Below are 23,517 nucleotides of genomic sequence, written 5' to 3'. Positions count from 1 at the left end.
TTTCTTGGGATGCTATTAACTAAGTTTTCCTTAGGAACATCAGAATTGCCACAGCAGGTCAAATCAATGATCCATTCTTAGTCAGTATCCTGTATCCTTCTCTGCACATTTCACATGGGTCACTGACAACCTGTTCATATAGGTATGTTCCTCCTAATCCTCATCAGTTAGTGACTGTCATGTCCTGAAGCATGAAGCTTTATATTCCTTACAACATTTTATTCTGCCTAATGTAACTGTGCATGTTCTTGTTATCCATACAAAGGTCTCTTCCCTTCTGGATCCCACAAAGCTCTTGGCTGTGTTGATACAATGTGGCACTGGTTATTCACAGCTAGTGTAAAAAGAGCATTTCCGTTTCGCAGCGATAATTGTGCCCTTCCATTTCATTGGCTTCCCCTTGTTCTCCCATTAGAGGAGAGAGTAATTAAGAATACCCAATAAATATAATACAGGGCCAAATCCTCAGGTAGTGTAAAACCTAATTCAACTTCAATGGAGCTACACCAACTGGGCTGGCCCTTTGATTTGACTTGTTTTTTATTTGCTTGATATCAATTAATTAAAAAAACCCAAACTTCTAAATGCTTAAATATATTTCCTGGGCCTCCTTTGTCTTTTCCCTTGACCAACGCTGACTTTTCTTTTTTTCCCCTCCTTTCCTCTTTTAATTTTTTTAAAACTCTTCGTAGCGTTCGAGTGACAGGTCCCTGGGCACTTCTGCAGGCAGTCAGGGCAGGGGCTCTCTCTTCTGAAGATGATTTGCCTGCGACGTTCTTTGGCTGAGGACAGTCATGTTCGTCAGGGGTACCCAGGGTTGTGAGGCACCTCTGCACCGCCGGTCCGGGGTGTGAGGGCTTCTTTCCTGTGCCTGCTGTGGAGGAGCTCCCTGCAACGACCAGCTTGCAGTATTACAAGCGCTCCCTTCCAGGCCTCCACAGGCCGCACAGTCTCTGTACAGGTAGTGATAGGCTCACCCCGGCCCCTGCGTCCTCGGAGCGTCCCTGCAGAGTCCAGCCCCTCCCCACTGGAGGCTCACAGAGTGAGAAGGCTGCTGTTCCAAAAGGAACAGCACACACCAGCTTGTCACACTGGTGATTCTCAGTTAACACCAGAGCCCGAAGGTATTGTGGTGGTGAAAACAAGAATAAGTTGATGATCAAAGAGCAGAGATTCAAATGACCGTGCGTCAGACTGCTGGAAACAAATGGTTATGTATAAAACAAAATCATAACGCACTTCCTGGACACTGAACTTAACGAACAACTATCCTCCTAGTAATATCTCGAATTTCCTCACCCACCTTGTCTTTCTAATATCCTGGGGCCGACATAGCTACAATAACACTGCATGCAAATTATTCTCCAGTCTAAAGAAGCGGATCTAACCCAACATTCTCTGCCAAACCTGGGAGACCCCTCTTTCATGCAGCAAACTTGCTATCCAATTACTTCTTTGTCTCCCCCTGCCCCGCTGTAGTACAGCAAACCTTAAGATGTGCATCTTGAGAAGGTTCTCCTTTCACCCCCAACTCCCTTATTTGGTTCTTGCTGTTAAGTTTTTCCGATCCTTCATTAACAGTCAGTTCAGACTGGTGAGAAGAGAACCCTTGTGAACTATACAATACGTAATTTGCATGTAAACAACAAGCTAGATCAGGGGTGGGGAACCTACGGCCCACGGGCCGGATCCGGCCCGCTGCTTCATTTCATCCAGCCCATGGCAAGTCTCTGCAATGCAGGCTGGAAGCCTCAGGCCTCCCTCCTGACCTCTGCAGGGCTGGAGTCGCGAGCACCGGCTTGCCTCACTGTGGGGGAAAGCTGGGGTTGACAAGCAGTTAAAAGTCTGGTCAGCTCCACGCAGCTCCTGGAAGAGACTGACATATCCCTGTGGCCCCTAGGAGCAGAGATGATCAGGGAAGCACCGTGCGCTGCCCCCAGCACCTGCTCCGCAGCTCCCATTGGCCGGGGACAGCAGCCAATGGGAGCTGCGGGGGCAGCACCTGCAGGAGTAGGCAGCGTGCACCACGCAGAGCCCCCTGACCCCTCCGCCTAGGCGACGGACATGGCAGCTGCTTCTGGGAGCCGTGCGGAGCCAGGGCAGGCAGGGAGCCTGCCTTAGCCCCACTGCACTGACAACCAGGAGCCACCAGAGGTAAGCACTGGCTGACCAGAGCCCGCACCCTGAACTCCCTTCCCCAGGTCACAACCCCCTCCTGCACCCCAACCCGTGCCCCAGCCCTGAGCCCCCTCCTATACCCAAACTCCTTCCCAGAGCCTGCACCCCAAACCTCCTCCCGCACCCCAACTCTCTGCCCCAGCCCTAAGCCTGCTCCTGCACTCCAAACCCCTTGGCCCCAGCCCAGAGCCCCCTCCCACACCCTGAACCCCTCATTTCTGGCCCCACCCTGGAGTCTAGGGGAAGCTCCTAGACTCCACATGCCCCATCACGGGGCTGGAGCTGCGAGCATTGGTTCACCCTGCTGCAGGGGGAAGCCCTGAGCCTCAAGGCCTCCTCCCTCGGCGTGGGGCTGTGCGTGGCCTGCAACTGATTTTTACTGTGGGTCAGTGGCCCCCGCCCGATTGAAAAAAGTTTCCCCCATCCCTGAGCTGCATAAACGTTTCTTGTCTAGTAGGAAACCTCTTTCTTCACTTTTGCTTGTGACCAGTCCCTAGGCACAGACCTCAGAGTCGCCAGGGTGCATGGCTCACTCTTTTATTTCAGACCTCACATGACAGTCTGTGGTGGACAAGAATGTACATCCCACACGCAGGAGATTGCTGAAACCATGAGGACCTGCTCTGTGCCCCTTGCTAGTGGGCACTAAGAGATTCCTGGGTCAGAAGGACACAAAGCCTAAAAAGCACTGTCTTCATCTGATTCTTTCATTACCAAGCAGCCACCTGCTTAGCTGCCTTCGCACCTGGTGGTCAGTTGCCGAATGCAATTACAGCCGGTGGGATGCTTTTCGGTCACTGAGCCAAAAGGTCCCGGCTCCTACACTGCCTGCCACGAGTCATGGGTGCCGCATGCCCATCCCGGAACAGAAGGGATTTTTTTAATGCACAGTATAAGCTTCCATCCTGGCTCGAACGCTGATTAGAGTCACTTCAGAGTCCCAGGGCTCCATCAGGAATAATAATTGCCGGAGCACAGGTTGCTGGTATCAGAGGCACCAGTCCCCACCTTGTGTCATAATTAATCAGCACAGCTGGCAAACAGCAGTCAGAGTGGGTTAAACCTGCAAGGGCCTAACGTCTCATGGAACCATAGGAGTTGCCAGCCCAGAGCAGGTCATTGGGCCATCTAGTCCAGTGTCCTGGCTGGGGTCGAGTGGTTAAGGCCATGGACTGTGACTTGGGACATCTAGGTTCAATTCCTGGCTCTGTCCCAGACTCTGTGTGACCTTGAATAAGTCATATAGTCTTCTCTGTGCCTTGTGAAGTTCCGCACCTTTGGCTGGGGCAGGGACTGTCTCCTACTATGTGTCTGTACAGTGCCTAGATAATGGAGCTTTCATCTCAGCTGGGAACTGTAGGAAATATCTTACTGTAATAATGACAGTTGCTAAGAGCTGTTGCTTTCAAGGGAGGGGAAAGAAACCTCCTTGTGTCCAATTCCTGGATCCTCCTGAGCCATCCTTTCCCCTTGAGATGGGGCCAGATTGGAGCTAAAGATGGAAAGCTCCATATCCCAGTATCTAATATTTGCCTTGGGGAAGAGGGTTTTATCTAAAATAAACTTTAAATTTCAAGATACAGTATGAGAATGGAAGGGTTTAAGGTTCAGTCCTGTACTATTTGTCTTGCAATAATGTTCTGGCCTTCTCACTCCATGAAAATGAAATTCCGCCTACATTTTCTGTGAGCCTTTCCTAATCCTGTCCCAAAATACCACCTCAACGTCCACAGCAATTTCCAGCCTGCAGCTTGGATCCCAGACTGCCTGGCAATTACCTTTCTGAGCAGTGGGGCCCTGATTCTGAAATGTCAGGTGTAATGTCAGAGCCAGGATTTAATAACACGCTTGACAGTCCGTGGGCACAACACACAGAATCCTATCACTCGGCTTCCCTGCAGACGCCTGGCTTTGGTGCCCTATTCGGTAAGGAGTTGACCCCTGCCAGACACAGGGTGAGGGATTTGCTGGACCTATGATTTGATCTGATATGGCAAACGCTTGGGGTCTGAATGACCATTCCCCTATAGTTTGTGTAGTCACTTATACCAGTGCAAAGCAACGTGACAACAGCAGGTACAAGGCAGTGGAGAATCAGGCTGTTGGTTTCTGTGTGTAATCGATTTCCCTGTGCGTTATATTCAATTTCAATATATGAAATTCAAGTTGCAAGGTCTATGCATGCTTTAAGTGCCACTTAAGCTCTCGCAATAAGTTTAAAGTAGTGCAGAGGCCTTGTGCTGCACAGGGATGATGCCGAGTAACGAAAGCAGTTCCAACCTGGTAACATCAGTCTTGCTCCTGTGGGGCTACACCTCTCCTACAAAGTGCCAAGCACCCGCAACTCCTGTTAACTTGAATAGGAGTCAAGGGTACTTAGCACCTCACAGGATCAGGCCTATTGCTTATGGGCCTAAGCCAGAACACTGCCATGTTAGGTGGGGCTGGAGGAACTGAGCCTCCCAGGTTAAGCCTCTCTCTAATTTCCTGCCCATAGTGGTTGTTCGGCCAATTGGTTTTGCAGAAGTACATTAATAATCAAGACACGCTTCATCAAAGGGAACTTGTATCTGCAGCAGCGTCTCTGTGCTCTCCAGGGACTGAGCAAGGCTGCCAGCAAGCAGCTTATATTAGTTTACCTGCTGCACAAACCAGCGGGTTGATTTTGTAGTGATTTCCCAAGTCCTCCTCCTGGTCCTGTTCAAGTCCATGGGAGCTGTACCATTAGCTAGGAACGCAGTGAGAACTGGCCATGATGCTGTCTACAGCAGCAATATGAATTGGATTTTGATTCAAAGCCACTCAGGTCTTTTTTCTGTCAAGTCAGATTAGAAACAGATAAAGCACGTGAGAGACTTCTGAAATCAGTGGCTTTTAGAAGCATCTGCACAGCTACGTGCATATAGGAGCTCTGCTCCTCCATCCTATTGCTTTATATGAAAGGAGATGTTTTGTTCAAGATCCATCTGCACTTGCCATTTATTCCCCACTCAAATCATATAACCATCCTATCTGAGCTAACGACTGTAAAGGAGCCGTGGCTGTGTACTCACTAGAGTGATCCTTATTGCTTTAGCACCCAAAAGGCTTGGTCTTCAGTTTTGCCAACTCTTGTGATTTTTATCACAAATCTCACAATTTTTAGTGATTTTCTTAAAGCCCCAGCTGCTGGAACCCTGGTGTTTTATGAGACTCGTATTAATACCTAGCACTTTTCATCAGTAAATCTCAAAGTGCTTTATAAAGGACATTAATATCATTCGTTGTCCTCATTTTACAGATGGGGAAGCTGGGGCACAGGGACAGGAAGCGACTTGCCCATGGTCACCCAGCCAAACTAGTCTAAGGTCCAAACTTAGACCCCCAGTCTCTTGAATGCCCAACCAGCGCTCTTGTCGCTGCTAGGCCACGCTTTCGTTTTAAAAAGTAAATGTCTAGCCCTCGTGGTTGTGGAGGAATGCTTGAAAATGTGAACCAAGTGCGACCTAAAGGTGCCGAAACCGGAAAGTAAAGAAAAAGGTTCCATCCTTTAAAAACATCTCGTGATTTTGGGGGAGCGGACTCGTGCTCTTGGAATGTATGGGGGTGGTAATACGAGTACTGTTCAGGCAGAGGAAAGGGTCTTGCGGGGTGTGTAAATTCATGCTCACTTTAAAGCCTCTTCACGCTGACAGAGTGATGCCAAGCAGCCTTTGTGTCACACAGAAGCAGATCCCTTATGTTTTTCTGGAATCCAAGAACAGCCATAGGCTTCTGGGACCAGATCCTCTGTTGGTGGAAATTTGGGATAATTCCGTTAACTTCAATGGTACTAGGCTGATTTACACCAGCAGGGGATCTGGCTCTCAGCTTAAAGTGGCTTTTGTTTTAGAGGGAGGAAAAAAAGCAACAAGAAAGAACACTAAGTAAAGGCCTCAGCAGAGAGCACGGCATGTAGGTCTCTTGGCTGTAACAGGCTGCAGCAGCTCTGAGAAGCAAACAGCTGGGTTCCTGCAGGCAAGCAGCATGCTTAGAAATGTAAAGGTCCAGTGCCCAGGAAACTAAGGGATCAGTTTCATAACGATATACATCAGAGAAGCTCATAGGAATGCTGAGTGCACACGGAATGCAGGGAGTAAGCGGGAAATCAATAAGCAAGGATAATTTGAAGTCTGTGTAAACCCTGTGGCCTGAAGCTGGAGAGGGTAAGAAGCATTATACTCCCATCTGTTGGCGAATAGGGAGCAGGACAACCAGAGAGCTGCTGTATTTGTATGAGCGATTTACCCAGAACTCCAACTGAAGAGAAGCTCCAGAGGGGGAGGAAATCTCTGCCCCCATTTATTGGTGAATAGGTGGAATTGTAACTACAGAGATCTTCTTTTGAAGATCTAGCAAGAATTCCTCCAGTTTGGGAGCAGCAAACTCAGAACTGGTTAGGTAATGGAACTGGCTTAAAAGAAGATCCAGGTGAAAGCGGTTCTTAATTTGTTTCAAGGACTTTGTTTGAAGATCCTGTGTCCTCTTGATTTTCCTTTCCTGGGGATCATGTGTTGTTGAGAAGACTTTATGGTAAGACAAGAGACACTGCTAGCTTGTCTGTGGGGTGCAATGCAGAGAGGACCTCTGCACAGCTTGGAGAACTCTGGTGAGGCCACTCAGACCCAGCCACTAACTAAAGCTGAAGTCATTACATCTGGGTTAGGTAGTGGAGCCTTACAGAAGAACCAGGTAGCATTTTCCAGGGGGCTGGAAACAACCCTGCTCAAGTACCCTTGAGACTCTGAAACTGTGACCCACCTCACTGACTCCAAACTGTGAGTGGGGTTTAACAGACGGGGAAGGGACATAGCAAAGGCTATTGGCCTGTAGGGCATTTACACCAGCAGGTGGGGTTAGTAGGTTCCTGCCAAGGTCACTGTGGGAGAGTGTTTGAGTTATATATTGCTGTTGTGTTTTCCCGGATTGATGCTGTGTTCTCTTTCCCCCCAGTGAAGTTTCCCTTGTTTCATTCACAGACTCAGTGCTTTTGAGTGGGGATGTATTGCCTGTTAAAGGCTTCCAGGGGAGGTATTTAGTGATCTCTGAAATTCTGAGTGAGGGCTTGAGCTGATGGTGGTTGGTAGTTTGAAGCAGGACCTTGTATTAATTTAGGTGGCCCAGCAGTATTGATATAATCCAGTCACTGCCCTGCACTAAACCATTTCAAACAAGATTTTGGGTCTGATATGTTCAGTCTTCTTGGTATCATGGCAAACACACCATTACCAATTCTTTTACACTTTTATTAAAGACCCAGAAAAGCCTGAGCCACACCTTTCAAGCTCTGTCTCTATACAGCTCTACACTGAGTGCTCGCGTGCGCCCCACTAGCCTGAGTCTGTCCACCAGGGCTGGGAGGCTAGATTTACCCGGAAGGAGCAACATGCTTTTCCCCGGGTAATGCTCTGCAGGAAGACCCTGATTCAGCAGAGCAGTTAAGCAGAGCCTTAACTTTAAGAAGGTGCTAGCATCCTATTAGCAAAGCCCTTAAGCACACGCTTAACTTCAGAAGAGACACATGTGCTTTGGTGAATGTGGATGGAGTTAAATGCTCTGCTGAGTGGAGGACTAAATAATGCCACACATATAGTAAGCTGGCTAGAGCTTTGTCTGCTGTGTAACACCGATGCCTTGAGTAACACGTAAGGAATAAATACCAAATGCTCATGGAAAACCTATTGATTAGCAAGTAACTGCTGAAAATGTGGCAGGTTGCCATCTTTTTTATTCTGTGCTGCTCAGAATTTGGCAAGAAATAAAGCAAAAGAACAAAAGCTTTTGAAGACGTGGGTCTCTTTGTGATAAAGTAGCGTTCTATTTCCGACAAGGATGTGCACTATCTATCCTTGCAGCTGGCAGCAGTTGCAGTCAGAGCAAAGGAACTGCCAGCAGCGACAATACATTTCAAACAGAGTAAAACTTGGGATTTATTTTTTTTTAAATGAAGGGTTTTGAGACTTATCAATTTGTGAGTTCAAAGATTTTTTTTTTGTCTTTTTGTCTTCATGATCTTGTTGTTCTGAGTTGTCCCCTGTAGGAAAAGACATGACAGATCAGTTTTTAGACTGTGGGAAAGGATGTTAAGGCTAAGGAGAAATGGGGCTACAGAATTAAAAGGGTAGATGTCAAAAAGAGAGATTGATTTGTTGCTTTTCTTTCTAGAAGAGCTGGCAAAAAGGGAGAGTCATGATTTGAGGTAAAGGCAACTCAGGGAGAGGTCAGCGCAGAAGTGTAATGTAATCTGATGTATATATGGAGGCTGGAGTTTTCAACAGAGCCTAAGAGAATGATGTGCCTAACTCTGTGGGTGTGGGATACCTATCTAGGGTACGTATATGGCGCTAGGACTGTACTATTGGCACGCTTCCCAGTCTTTAATGTATGTAGCCTCACAATGCCCCTGTACAGTAGGAAGTGTTACTGTCCCCTATTTCTTTACAGAGAGGCTAAGGCTCTAACTCTCATTGAAATCAATGGGAGTTGAGTGCCTAGGTACCTTTTGAGGGTCTGATCCTGAATGACTTGCCGAAGGTCACACAGGAAGCCTGTGGCAGAGAACCCAGGTAGTCCTAGGCAAGTACGTTAACCACTGAACTGTCCTTCTGTCCTTTTGAAAGTCCCCACCGTAGCACCCCAGAGCACTCCACAAACTTTGCATGGGCCATTTCAAGCCCTTTGCAAGCGTAACTAACTGATGTACTACCTATGCATAATACAGTTTCCTCTTCATCGGCCACTGGGATGCAGCCACCTCTGAGATGAAATGCAGCAGCTGTTTAATAGCACACAGCACCACCACACAACAGCTGATGCCAAGGAAAAAGAATGCTGAATCCATCTGAAATGGCACAATGCATTTAGGGAGGCCGGATCTGTCTAGATTAGTTGGACTTTAGCCAGGACTCATCCACCTAGCCCTTCAAGGATCACAAGTGTTCAGGACCCCAGAACAGGAAAGTCTCCATCTCTAACAGGACAGCATCCTCTGTGGCAGATGGTGCTGGGGCTTATGCAGACTCAGAGGAAAGAGGCCCACCTAGGGAACCATGACTGGTGCTTCCTACAGCAGCAAAGTTCCTTTGGGAAGTTACCCACCAAAGGAGCAGGATGAGCATGTGAACTACTGAGCTCAGACAAAGGTCTCTACAAGGCAGGTTTACTCTAAGCACTAAGGGAAGCTGCACCTCAAAACAAATCTAACCTTTGCAGGGTGGAAAGAGGGAACCCTTTCTTTCTGCAGGGAGGACCAGTGCTTTCCCACCAAGGGATCCCAAAGAAGAGCTCTGTGGAGTTTGACAGCTTGTCTTTTTCACCAACAGAAGATTTTACCCCATCCACTGTTTCTGAAATCCTGGGACCAATATGGCGACAATAACACTGCAAACCCAGTGATGGTAATTTCACAGGCCAGCTGAGACTATGTAATAACTTGTGGCCACATACAGGCATCACGTGCATCAGGTAACCTTGCTTCACAGGAAATAGAACGTTGTTTTCATGACCCTGTCATTCTGAGTTGTCCCCTCTTGGAAAAGACGTGATGGATTGTTGGTGGTTTGTTTGTTTGGGTTGGGTTGAGTTTTTTGAGAGTCTGAGAAATACAATAATAGAATCATAACCTAGAGAGGTCTTCTAATCCAGTCCCCTGCACTCAAGACAGGACTAAGTATTATCTACCCCATGCCTGACAGGTGCCTAATGTTGCTAAAGACCAGGAGAAACGGGTCTACAGAATTAATAAGGATAATGAAGATTACCTAAGATCTGGGCATCAGCAACTTGACCACAGCAAAACTGCCATTTGCTTCAAGCTTGTGGAGCGGTACAAAAGAAAAGCAAGGAGCGCTATCGACGGGATCTGCCCTAAAACAACCCATCAGTAGATGGCACACATACAGCCCTGCGCATTGCAGACCCCTGACACAGACATCCGGGGTTCCAGCAAAGTTAGGTGCCAGGCAATAAAGCTCTGCAGCCATCAATTACATACAAAGAACAAACTCACCAGAAGAGCACACACAGGGAGAGAACTCAACAGGCCTGATTCTCTATTATCTCGTCCCTTGTGCTGTCATTCATGCCAGTGCAATGTCAGTGTGAAATGCCACCATTCTGATCTGGCACCATTTTACACACCCTTTATGTGGGTGTAAATGGCTGCACAAGGGGCAAAGTAACAGTGAATCAGGCTCCTAAACGCTTTGCCTGACTTCTCTGCTCGCTTACAATGTTTTTTTACAGCAGTAGATTGTAAGTGCTGTGGGGCAGGGCCTGTCTCCTTGTTCTGTGTTTGTACAGCACCTAGCACAAAGGGGTCCTGCTCCATGGCTGGGGTTCCTGGGTGCGACCGTAATTAATAAAACTCCAGTGACCTCAATGGAGTTAGCCTGCAGAGGGAACTCTTTACACCAGCACTGCAGCAGGGGGCAGCGTCGCTCACAGCTATTAATGGAATGGGCCGCTAACACACTGCAAAAGGTACATTTTGACCTGGAGGAGCTGAATTTTCTTCTCTCCGGGCGAACCATGTCCATAGGCTGCGTAATTATTTTTAATGAACTTTCAGGCAGGCTTAGCTGAGCTGCCTCTTGCTAATAGCGCCGGCCACTTTACAGGAACTTCAATTGACATCTTATTTAAAAGAAACGTGGAACCATCCCATGGACACCCGGGGAGTTACTCTGGATTGACAGTGGTGTAAATGACAGCAGGGCTTCGCCCTGAGAGCCTGCTCCTGCTCCTATTATAGCCAAGGGGAGTCTGGCCATTGAACTGAATGGCACAAGAATAGACTCTTTGCCTTTAATTGATCCTGTGATCAGATCTGAGCAGGCATAAGGGCCCACCTATGTGGCTCTGAACTGCTAGGACTGGCTCTAGGCACCTGCAAAGCAAGGATGTGCTCGGGGTGGCACGTTTCCAGGGGCAGCATTCCGGACATCCTTTTTTTGGGGGGCAGTTGCACTCTTGGAGCTGCGCTACTTAGACGGGGCGAGGGTGCAGCGCCCCCGGCCACAGTGGGAAGGGGAAGCCCCAGCCCCGGGATGCTGAGCTGCCAGGGCCCAGCTGCTACCTGGGGAGGAGAGGGAGAGTTCTGCCGGGGAGCCGGGGCTGTGCCGCCTTGTGCCACCCCTTATCTTGGGGCTTCTCTGCGAGGCTGGGCAGGGGAGGGGGGAAAGCCCCTGCAGGCGCTGGGAGAAGGTGACATCATTCCCTCTACTTCCAGCGCCGCTTGCGAGCCCCAGCCCCACCTGAGCTTGGAGCGGCAAAAAACCTAGAGCCGGCCCTGTGAACTGTGGCCCCCCAGCATTGGACTGCCATGCCCTCAGGGCAGGGGGCTGGTTTGTACAGCTCAGTGTAAGGGACCCTTCATAGCAATGCACCAAATCCTGCTTTACTCAGACAAAGCGTCCGTTGTAGTCTATAGGCCTGATTCGCCTCTCACTGTCCACGGGTGGAAGCCCATTAACATCAGTGGGCTGACTCCTGCCAGACACCGGTGTGAGAATCAGACCCAAGACTTCAGTGGAAGCTTTGCGTCAGTGAGGACTGAGTAAAAGCTTCAGTGATGCTTGTTTCCACTATATCCACTTCTAGGTAGGACAGCCGTGAAGGTGGGGAGGGGGAAGCCCTATTATTTAAGAGGCGCATTGACCATATCTTTTCACTAGACCGCTTCTCCTGGTGTTTCAGGGGCAGGTGGAAGGGGGACCAGACCTGATTTCCTTTGTGCATGGGAAAGAGAGTGAAAGAGACGCTGCTTCTGCACAGTAGCAAAGCATATAAGGACAAGAGGGACACCGTGGTGCTTGCCTGGTTAAATGCACAAGTTCCAGCAGAATAAAATTCTGCCCGATGCAAAGAGACTTTCCTTCCCCCCCCCTCCCCCCGCACCCCAGGAGGCATCGTGCATGTTCTCTAGTCCCACATCCATTCCAAGTTCGGAGTGACAGGCAAACAGCGAGGAGTATGCAAGCAGGGGCGTGCATCCCACAATGGCAGCTGGTGCAAGCGGTGGTTCTAGAGCACACCCGCCTCCGTCACCGTGTCCTCGTAGGACTGGCCGAAATCTTTCAAGGTCCCCTGCTGCAGCCGGATCCCAGCGGTGGCGGTTCGGTGGCTCTGAGTCAGGATGGTGGTTTTCCTGCTGCAGAGGCTCCCGTTGGAGACTCGCCTCTTGAGGCCAGGCCGGAGGCTCCTGCAGCAGGAGACGTACCACAGCATGTCGTGCAGGAGGTGCCCGCTGAAGAACATGTAAATCCAGGGGTTGCAGCAGCTGCTGAGGCTGGCCAGCAGCACGGTGATGGTGAATGCCACGTTGGTGGACTCTGCAAAGAACATGGGACAAACACCTATGAATTCTCCAGCAGTGCACTGGCGAAGAGGCAGCATGGTCCAGCGGACAAGGCATTGGCCTGCGAGGTAGGTTCTATTCCTGCTTCTGATCTGTTGTGCAAATCACGTCCTTTCCCCTCTTTGTCCGTTTCATCTATTTAAACGATCAGCTCTAGGGGGCAGGGACAGTGTGTTTGTGCAGCATCCTGCACAGTGGGGCTCTAAGCTCAGCTGGGCAGGTGTCACTGGCAAACAAATAATAACAATATCCATGCACATTACAGTGCCCCAACCAGGACTCTGTGGGGATAGCCTGCACCTTTGCGGGTTGAGGCTGTAAGTCAACCTACATGTGGGGTGTGATCTGGCAGCGTGTGGCGTGTCCATTCTGTTTGAGTTCCTAAGTGAGTGCAAAGAAAGCTCCATTCCCATGCCACAAGAGGGAAGAGATGTACGGGTGGAACCAACAGGAGCCTGTAAATATTGAGACGGGATGTATGATAAGGGCTAGCTGGTGCCTGGCTTTCCATTTACTGGCTGAAACAATTTCCCAAAGCCATTGTGTGTGTTATGTAACCGTAGAGTGGCTTATGACCTCCTACATTTAAACAGTCTTCACAGACGCCTGCAAACACACCTCCCGGGAGCCTCACCGCACACTTTCAGAGGAAGTGATCTGATCTCAGCAATCAGAAGGCACCTTTTCAAAAGTCTGCAACTGTGTCGACAAAAGCCTGAAAGCCACCCTACCGTCTGTTAAAGAACGGCTGGGGCTACACAGCCCCAGCAAATAGATGAGACGCTTTATCCTGCTGTCCAGTATGGAGGTCACGGAAAACAGCGGACACACTCTCCCCTAGCCTTGTTACATGTCGAAACAATGGAGCAGCTCCTGACGTGCATCTTTTCCACTCATTTGGGATTGCACAAGGCCAAGATGTTTGCACTGCATTTTGAGGAGTCTGTGCATGCTGCTGAAGGAGCAGAACTCCTGGCCTTGGCTGGATTTCTAATAACAGCAGTGATTTGGATCTGCAGACTTTTCTCTACAAACCCGACGGGTGAGCAAATGCTAAGCCTTCTCCATTATTTGTTTAACAAGAAAATAACATGCAGGGCCAGATTCCAGCACCCTTACGCATGAAACATATTCCACTCCTCAAACGGGTTCCGTTGAAGTCAATGGACCACTCAGTGAGTCAAGTGCCACCCAGCGTGTGTAAGGGTGTCTGGAGCTCAGTGGGAACAGTGTTATTCTGTCCAGACTGATGGTGCAAGCAGCTATTGTCAAGGCCTGGGGAGTGACCATGTTGCTAGGACCAAAGCTTTCCAAGACCCATGAAAAGAAAAGGAGTACTTGTGGCACCTTAGAGACTAACCCATTTATTTGAGCATAAGCTTTCGTGAGCTAAATAAATGGGTTAGTCTCTAAGGTGCCACAAGTCCTCCTTTTCTTTTTGCGAATACAGACTAACACCGTTGCTGCTCTGAAACCTGAAATTAAAGACTTAAATCAGTATGAGTAGGTGAGAACTCCTTCCAGTGAAGCAGTTGTTAATTCTATTTCTCTGAACATTAAATAGATACAGATGGTGACTGGAGTTTGGACGGACTGCTCAATGGGAACTGAATTTCAGACACTGTGACTGCTGTGGCTCTATGCCTTGAGGGTGAAATTCACCCTGTGCAGAAAGCCAGCACAAGGCTTAGACACTACTTAAGTCCCTCTTCAGCCTTTAGAGTTAGGTTATGAGTTTTGTGCTGGCCCTTTGCCCAGGGTCTGCATTTCACCCTTACTGAATATCCAGATACTGTTTAAGGTGTGAGGCAGTAAGGGGGAGATCTGCAAAAGCACCTAGAGGATTTAGGAGCACAAGTCCCATTGGCTTTCCCTGGACTTAATTTAATTGTATTTGTTGTATGATTGATTATGTTAGGGTATCTAGAGTCTCGGATCAGAATCTTTATTATTTTACATTAAATAAATACATGCTTCTGACGATCTCCTCCTAAAAATGCTGCTGTCTTTTGCCTCTATATATCGTTGTGAAATGTCACCCGTTACAATGACTGTGATGAAGCAACACAGAAAACCGGCTTATGTCTGAAGAACTAGTCGATCCTAAGTGTGGCAAAGCTCTGAAGCAAGAACCGAGAACGCAAAGTATTGCCAACAGATTTTGCATCAGGGATAACATGTTAGCACTTTGCACTGGGATTCTGTTAAATGCGTTTTGCGATGGGACATTGGTAACATTTTAAACTCCACAAGATATAAAAAATGGCATTTTAATTGATTACAAAGAATGGTTTGTTAGAAGTGCGTCTCTGATCAGCTGGGAAATAATCAGCACCACAGTGAAGAGTGGGACAATTTCCCAGCCACTTTTTGGGTCACAGACTGAAAATGGTTGAGAAGCACTATTCCAGGTGTCTGTGTGTGCTCAGAGACACACGACACACGCCTGCACACTGCTCCTTCTAAGCTAAATGGAGACGAATGATTATTAAAGCATCAGTGTAATAAATTACTGTGTGAGAGAGAGAGAGAGACACTCATCTGGTTTATTTTGTATAAGTGTGCTGTCCAGTCTATGTGGCTGTGACTTTGTGTTTGTATCTTTGTTGAATGAATGTGTCTGTGTATGGAAGAGAGTGTGTATATATAGCTTTGTGAGTGAATATGTGAGTATATCTTTGTGACTCTGTGTGTTTGTGTGTGTCAATAATCTCTCTCTTGGTTTGTGATTATCTTTTTGTCTGTTTATCAGGTGTGTGTGAACAATTATTTTTGCAGATTGGAGGATTGAGTATGTGAGTGTTTCTTGTGCTGTGCGTATTCTTTGTGTGTTCTGCGTGAGTGTGTGTGTATTGTATTCTGAATGTATATATGCATTCTCTGTGTTCTGTTTTTGTGTGTAGTCTGTGTGTGCTGTGCCTGTGGTGTGTTCTGAGGGCGTATATATTGTATTCTGCATGTGTGTGTTCTTTCTGTCTGGGGGGGGGGCAGGGGTCATTCTTTAGAAGCCAGTGGCTGCCCTGGATGCCCATCTACACACCCTGGCCTGGAGGTGGCTGTGGCTGGCAAACTGTGTGAGGCTCCCCTGCTCTGCACCCCGTCTCTCCCCCTGCCCCCCCATCACTCACCGTCATCGGGGGCGTTCTCGTCCCACACTGACCACATCTGCACACTGAAGAAGGGCGCCCAGCAGGCGATGTAGGCCAGCACGATGACAAAGGTCATCTTCACCGTGCGGATCTTGGCCCTGGAGATGGTGCGTACGCTGCTCACCCGGGAGGCCTGGCCGCAGGGGCACCCCACTCCCGTCTCTGTCCCGCTCTGCATCTTGCCCCGGAGGTTCTTGCAGATCTCGTGGCAGATGAGGCCGTAGCAGGCGGTGAGGATGCCCACGGGCAGGACAAAGACACACAGCGTGGTCCAGGTGATGTAGGCCCGGGCGCCCCAGGGGTACCTGAAGTCAGCCCAGCAGTCCAGCACCCCGGAGCCCTGGTGCACCTCCCGCAATGAGAAGATGAAGACCTGGGGCAGGCTGAGGAGGCCACTGAGCACCCAGGTGGCCCCAATCATCAGGTAGGCCTGCCTGCCTGGCTGTTGCAGGGTGCGCAGTGGGTGACACACGGCGATGTAGCGGTCCAGGGTCATCATGATGAGCATGTAGGTGGAGGCGAACATGCTCAGCACCTGCAGGTACTTGACGGCCCTGCAGAGCAGGTCGGGCCCCAGGAAGCGGTAGGTCACCTCCCAGATCATCTGGGGCAGCACCTGGAAAAGCGCCACCCCCAGGTCGGTCAGTCCCAAGTGCAGGATGAAGAGGTGCATCCTGCTCATCTTCTTCCTCAGCCGGTACATGGCCAGCAGCACCCCCAGGTTGCCCACGGTGGCAACTGCCAGGATGGTGGCCAGCACCCCGATCTCGGCCCGGGCTAGCTCCTCATCTCGGGTGTGGAAGAGAGTCCAGTTGAGATCCCCTGCCTGGGTCAGGACGTCCCCAGGGTCGCTGCAGGGAGTGCTGTTCCTCTCCCAACCCGGCTCCATTGCTGGGAGAGCTGGATGCAGGAGGAGGTGGCCGGCTGGCAAGCGGGGGAAGAGAGCTGCTGGCGCTGGAGACAACCGGGGAGCCACCAAACTTCTTCTTCAAAGAGGTGTGTTTAAGATGAATCCCTCTAGCGAGCTGAGCTGGAGCTGCTCCATTTCTTCATCCCCAGACCCTGGAGCTGGGCATTTCCCCTATTGCATTCCCCAAACCTGAGTGAGTTCTTTCTTTCTCTCTCTCCCTGCTTTCAGACAAGTCCTGAACTAGCTGATGGCAAATCTCCTCTCCTGTTAGGCAGGTCAATTTCAAACCTTCTTCTGGAGTAATTTGATGCAATATCTCCCTGGAGAGCACCTAAATCCCTCTTCTCCCTCTTGTGCTAGCCAGCTCCAAATCTCCTTTCAACCTGGGCTGGTCAGCTCCCAAATCCCCTCCTTCCCCCCTTCTCCCCTGCCGTTAAGTTTCAGAAAAAAACCCTTTCTTTCTTGTTTTTAAAAAATGCAATAACAATAAATAAGCACCTTAGAGATGCTCCATCTATTGGATTTTTCATCCAAAGGGTAGATTTAAAGAAGGCAGGTTTCCAGTGTTAAATCCAGGTCTTGGTTTAGGTACTGTAGTGCCTTCTGCATGCAGCCTGCGATGTGTGAATGGCATCTGGCTTGGGTCTGAGGTTTATAGCCTGGGAGCTGCCTGCCCTCTCCTGCTCCATTCCGCTGCCACCCTGTTGCTGAGCTGCGGCTGGCTGGAGTCAGAGAAGCAGCACACACAGGTGGCTGGCAATTTCCTCCCTTGGGGAATAAAAGAAGATGCCTTGCATCTCTTCTGCTGAATATCCCCGCTCTCTCTGACTTTCCTACAAAGCTCAGATTTCCAGGGCTTCCAACACCACACCTGTTTTCACCACCAGTGATTTATTTGTAGGAAGGGGGAGCGGGACCCCAGAAATACTCCCCCATCCTTAAATTGTCTGTTTCAATGCTTTAAATGTTCAGCAGCCTCCCAGGTAGGGAACGTTTCTGTCCCTTCTCTCACCCTCTTTCAGTGGTTTGCAGTATCACCTGCCAATCACACCACAGAGCCATATTCCCCTCTTTCCGCAGTTCCCAAACCTTCCCACCCCACCTCTTCCAAGATTTGAGAGAGACAAGGTCAGGGAGGTAATATCTTTTATTGGACCAACTTCTGTTGGGGAGAGAGACGAGCTTTGGGGTTTACACAAAGCTCTTTTTCAGACCTGGAAAAGGTACTCAGAGAGTCACAACTATATACAAGGTGGAACAGATTAAGCATAAAGAGTTAGCACATTGCAAGAGAGCATTCAGGGTAAAGTGGGCACTTGACAACTCTGCAGTTGTTGGGCAAAGGAGGGTCAGTGTGTTACCACTTGTTGTAATGAGCCATAAATCCAGTGTCTTTACTGAGTTCTGATTCTGAGTATCCAGCGAAGTTATGAATTTAAACTCCAGGCTCATCTTTTGAATGTGTTGTGCCAGTTTCCTTGGAGGATGAGGACTGAGAGGTCAGCTTGGGAGTGACCCTTTTTGAAAAGTGATCGGCCACAGGTGATAAGGTGTTTTGTCCTATCATTTTTCTGTGTGACTTTATTGGAGAGTGTAGTGATTGTCTCATTCACCCACATAGTTGTTATTAGGGCATTTAGTGCACTGGGTGAGGTGCCATCTACTTCCCAAGACTTTCACAGCTAAGGCACTGATTTTAATCTCCGGTATCAATATACTTTACAGAGGCGGAAGCACAAAAGTACAAAGTAAGGGCCTGATCCAATTCCCTTTAAAGTCAGTGGAAAGATTCTTATTGACTTCAATGCCCTAAGTGACCCAACTCTGCTGTGACTCACTGCATGACCTCCCCACCTCTGTCCCTCCATCTGTATAATGGAATAAGGATACTTACCTCCATTACAAGAATGTTGTGAAACTGGTCAAATATTTGATATCCTAACAAGCCTGGTTAGTCTTCCTAGCCCGAACACTGCAATTTCAGTTTATCAGACAGCCATCCCCTGTCGGATAGGGAGCAGAAAACTGGCTGCTCCACTGTGGCTAGTTCAGAACAACCTAGGAGCCAATCTCTGGACTGCTAGCGGGAGGGTCTGCCAGCAGCTTCAACACAGCCAGCAAAGAAGAACATATCTTCTGGGAATCGGTCTGCAGAGCAGTTTCAGTCTGGGATGACTGTCCAGTCTCCCTTGTCATTGATTTAGGGTTTGTGCTGTGCAGTTAAAAAAGCCTCATGAAAATTCATGGGAGGGGAAAGGGATGTGAACACATTAATAATTTCCATCAGTAGGCAAAGTGCGTTACATATAGTTTGAGCCAAGAGAAATGCAATAGATGACTCAATTAGAAATGCAATAGATTCTGTCAGCAGACAAGTGCCTCAGAAATTACAGTGCCAAAAACACAGATGATGGAGTACTTATCTCCTGTAAGAAGTAGACTGTGTGTTTCTTTCCTGCAGGAGGCGAATTGTGGTCTTGTGGCTAAACCCTGAGGCTGGGTGTCAGGAGATTTGGTTTCTGTGCCCAGCTCTTCAAAATGTGGCTTTGAGCCAGTCACTTCCTCCTTCTGTACAATGGGGATAATAATATGTCCTGCCTCTTGGGAGTGTTGTGAAGTTTTAATTCATGAATGCTTGTAAAGTGGGCAGCAATTCTCTGCTGGAGAATGCTCTGACAGCAGAGCCTTATCTGCATGTGTGCTTTATATTATTTAGAAGGGATAATTAAGAGGATTTTCCTCAGCTTTGGGGTTTAACGCCCCTTTGCCCCATAATATTCTCTCCTCTGGATTTTCACTTCTTTATTCTTAAGATCCCTTTCCCTCTTTTTCTTTCAAAAACTATTTCTCTCCCTCTTTTCTGCCTGCTGCCCTGATTTTCTTACTTCCCAACTGTGTTTCTCTCTTACTAGGAGCCCTAACAGAATTTTCCTTCTTCGTGCAGACCTGCTCTGAGCAGGGACAGATGACATGGCACTTAAAACGTTGGCCGTCCCCTACAGTCCTCTCTCCCCGGGAGCTAACCACTGCTGTAATTGGTGGAGATGAACCGGGGACGGGGAATCTTAGTAATAACAAAATCCTAGTGTAGACATAATCTCAAAGAGTAGATAGGCCTAAAATGAGACAGCCTCCTCCCCCCTGCTTTGTGCAGATGTGCGGGCAATTGTTTATGTCGCTGGGCCTCGCTGGGCTCCATTCTTGAGGATAAGCAGGGAATTGAAATTTACAAAATCCTGCTGTGGTGGAAAAGGATTCCTTTCAGTGTTAGTACGCAGTTCACTGTCTGTAAAATGGGGATAGTAATCCTTCATTCCTTCCCACCTTTTTTCTGTCTTAACTGTTTAGGGTGTAAAAAGAAAAGGAGTACTTGTGGCACCTTAGAGACTAAGCAATTTATTTGAGCATAAGCTTTCGTGAGCTACAGCTCATTTCATCTGATGCATACTGTGGAAAGTGTAGAAGATCTTTTTATACACACAAAGCATGAAAAAATACCTCCCCCCACCCCACTCTCCTGCTGGTAATAGCTTATCTAAAGTGATCATTCTCCTTACAATGTGTATGATAATCAAGTTGGGCCATTTCCACTAGCCGTCACCTTCAGCCCCCAACTAAAACCCCTCCAACGCATTATTAAGGATCTACAACCTATCCTGAAGGATGACCCAACACTCTCACAAATCTTGGGAGACAGGCCAGTCCTTGCCTACAGACAGCCCCCCAACCTGAAGCAAATACTCACCAACAACTGCATACCACACAACAGAACCACTAACCCAGGAACCTATCCTTGCAACAAAGCCCATTGCCAACTGTGCCCACATATCTATTCAGGGGACACCATCACAGGGCCTAATAACATCAGCCACACTATCAGAGGCTCGTTCACCTGCACATCCACCAATGTGATATATGCCATCATGTGCCAGCAATGCCCCTCTGCCATGTACATTGGTCAAACTGGACAGTCTCTACGTAAAAGAATAAATGGACACAAATCAGATGTCAAGAATTATAACATTCATAAACCAGTCGGAAAACACTTCAATCTCTCTGGTCACGCGATTACAGACATGAAAGTTGCGATATTACAACAAAAAAACTTCAAATCCAGACTCCAGGGAGAGACTGCTGAATTGGAATTCATTTGCAAATTGGATACAATTAACTTAGGCTTGAATAGAGACTGGGAGTGGCTAAGTCATTATGCAAGGTAACCTATTTCCCCTTGTTTTTTCCTACCCCTCCCCCCGCCTCCTCAGACGTTCTTGTTAAACCCTGGATTTGTGCTGGAAATGGCCCACCTTGATTATCACACACATTGTAAGGAGAAAAGGAGTACTTGTGGCACCTTAGAGACTAACCAATTTATTTGAGCATGAGCTTTCGTGAGCTACAGCTCACTTCATCGGATGCATACCGTGGAAACTGCAGCAGACATTATATACACACAGAGATCATGAAACAATACCTCCTCCCACCCCACTGTCCTGCTGGTAATAGCTTATCTAAAGTGATCATCAAGTTGGGCCATTTCCAGCACAAATCCAGGTTTTCTCACCCTCCACCCCCGCACACACAAACTCACTCTCCTGCTGGTAATTGCCCATCCAAAGTGACAACTCTCTTCACAATGTGCATGATAATCAAGGTGGGCCATTTCCTGCACAATATTCTATCTACTACCCAAGATCCATAAACCTGGAACTCCTGGGCGCCCCATCATCTCAGGCATTGGCACCCTGACAGCAGGATTGTCTGGCTATGTAGACTCCCTCCTCAGGCCCTACACTACCAGCACTCCCAGCTACCTTCGAGACACCACTGACTTCCTGAGGAAACTTCAGTCCATCGGTGATCTTCCTGATAACACCATCCTGGCCACTATGGATGTAGAAGCCCTCTACACCAACATTCCACACAAAGATGGACTACAAGCCGTCAAGAACACTATCCCCGATAATGTCATGGCTAACCTGGTGGCTGAACTTTGTGACTTTGTCCTTACCCATAACTATATTACATTTGGGGACAATGTATACCTTCAGATCAGCGGCACTGCTATGGGTACCCGCATGGCCCCACAGTATGCCAACATTCTTATGGCTGATTTAGAACAACGCTTCCTCAGCTCTCGTCCCCTAATACCCCTACTCTACTTGTGCTATATTGATGACATCTTCATCATCTGGACCCATGGAAAAGAAGCCCTTGAGGAATTCCACCATGATTTCAACAACTTCCATCCCACCATCAACCTCAGCCTGGTCCAGTCCACACAAGAGATCCACTTCCTGGACACTACAGTGCTAATAAACAATGGTCACATAAACACCACCCTATACCGGAAACCTACTGACCGCTATTCCTACCTACACGCCTCCAGCTTTCACCCTGACCACACCACACGATCCATCGTCTACAGCCAAGCTCTGCGATACAACCGCATTTGCTCCAACCCCTCAGACAGAGACAAACACCTACAAGATCTCTGTCAAGCTTTCTTACAATTACAATACCCACCTGCGGAAGTGAAGAAACAGATTGATAGAGCCAGAAGAGTTCCCAGAAGTCACCTACGACAGGACAGGCCTAACAAAGAAAATAACAGAACTCCACTAGCCGTCACCTTCAGCCCCCAACTAAAACCCCTCCAATGCATTATTAAGGATCTACAACCTATCCTAAAGGATGACCCTACACTGTCACAAATCTTGGGAGACGGACCAGTCCTTGCCTACAGACAGCCCCGCAACCTGAAGCAAATACTCACCAACAACCACATACCACACAACAGAACCACTAACCCAGGAACTTATCCTTGCAACAAAGCCCGTTGCCAACTGTGCCCACATATCTATTCAGGGGACACCATCACAGGGCCTAATAACATCAGCCACACTATCAGAGGCTCGTTCACCTGCACATCCACCAATGTGATATATGCCATCATGTGCCAGCAATGCCCCTCTGCCATGTACATTGGTCAAACTGGACAGTCTCTACGTAAAAGAATAAATGGACACAAATCAGATGTCAAGAATTATAACATTCATAAACCAGTCGGAGAACACTTCAATCTCTCTGGTCACGCAATCACAGACATGAAGGTCGCTATCTTAAAACAAAAAAACTTCAAATCCAGACTCCAGCGAGAAACTGCTGAATTGGAATTCATTTGCAAATTGGATACTATTAATTTAGGCTTAAATAGAGACAGGGAGTGGCTAAGTCATTATGCAAGGTAGCCTATTTCCCCTTGTTTTTTCCTACCCCGCCCCCCAAGACGTTCTGGTTAAACCTGGATTTAAACTTGGAGAGTGGTCAGTTTGGATGAGCTATTGCCAGCAGGAGAGTGAGTTTGTGTATGTGTGTGTGTCCCTGGGAAAAAAAAAAAGGGGGTGGGGGTGAGAAAGCCTGGATTTGTGCTGGACATGGCCCACCTTGATTACCATGCACATTGTAGGGAGAGTGGTCACTTTGGATGAGCTATTACCATCAGGAGAGTGAGTTTGTGTGTGTATGGGGGTGGGGGGAGGGGTGAGAGAACCTGGATTTGTGCAGGAAATGGCCCACCTTGATTATCATGCACATTGTGAAGAGTGTTGTCACTTTGGATGGGCTATTACCAGCAGGAGAGTGAGTTTGTGTGTGGGGGGGTGGAGGGTGAGAAAACCTGGATTTGTGCTGGAAATGGCCCAACTTGATGATCACTTTAGAAAAGCTATTACCAGCAGGACAGTGGAGTGGGAGGAGGTATTGTTTCATGATCTCTGTGTGTATATAATGTCTGCTGCAGTTTCCACGGTATGCATCCGATGAAGTGAGCTGTAGCTCACGAAAGCTCATGCTCAAATAAATTGGTTAGTCTCTAAGGTGCCACAAGTCCTCCTTTTCTTTTT

At 48.3% G+C, this 23,517-nt stretch overlaps 1 protein-coding gene across 1 annotated transcript; it reads right to left on the bottom strand.

Annotated features, from left to right (window-relative positions):
• Positions 1-12,219: 12,219 nt before the first annotated feature.
• On the bottom strand, positions 12,220-16,591 carry AVPR1B (arginine vasopressin receptor 1B; the record flags this gene model as incomplete). The annotated part of the gene is made up of 2 exons (XM_084611175.1): positions 12,220-12,527; positions 15,682-16,591. The coding sequence occupies 2 exons, from the start codon at positions 16,589-16,591 to the stop codon at positions 12,220-12,222; spliced, it is 1,218 nt and encodes a 405-aa protein (XP_084467301.1).
• Between the last annotated feature and the right edge of the window lie 6,926 nt (positions 16,592-23,517).

The sequence above is a fragment of the Lepidochelys olivacea genome, assembly GCF_965140295.1.
Source record: "Lepidochelys olivacea isolate rLepOli2 genome assembly, chromosome: 21".
NCBI lineage: Eukaryota > Metazoa > Chordata > Testudines > Cheloniidae > Lepidochelys > Lepidochelys olivacea.
Note: the sequence above shows the minus strand (reverse complement) of the source record. Positions and strands in the feature narration are given on the sequence as shown.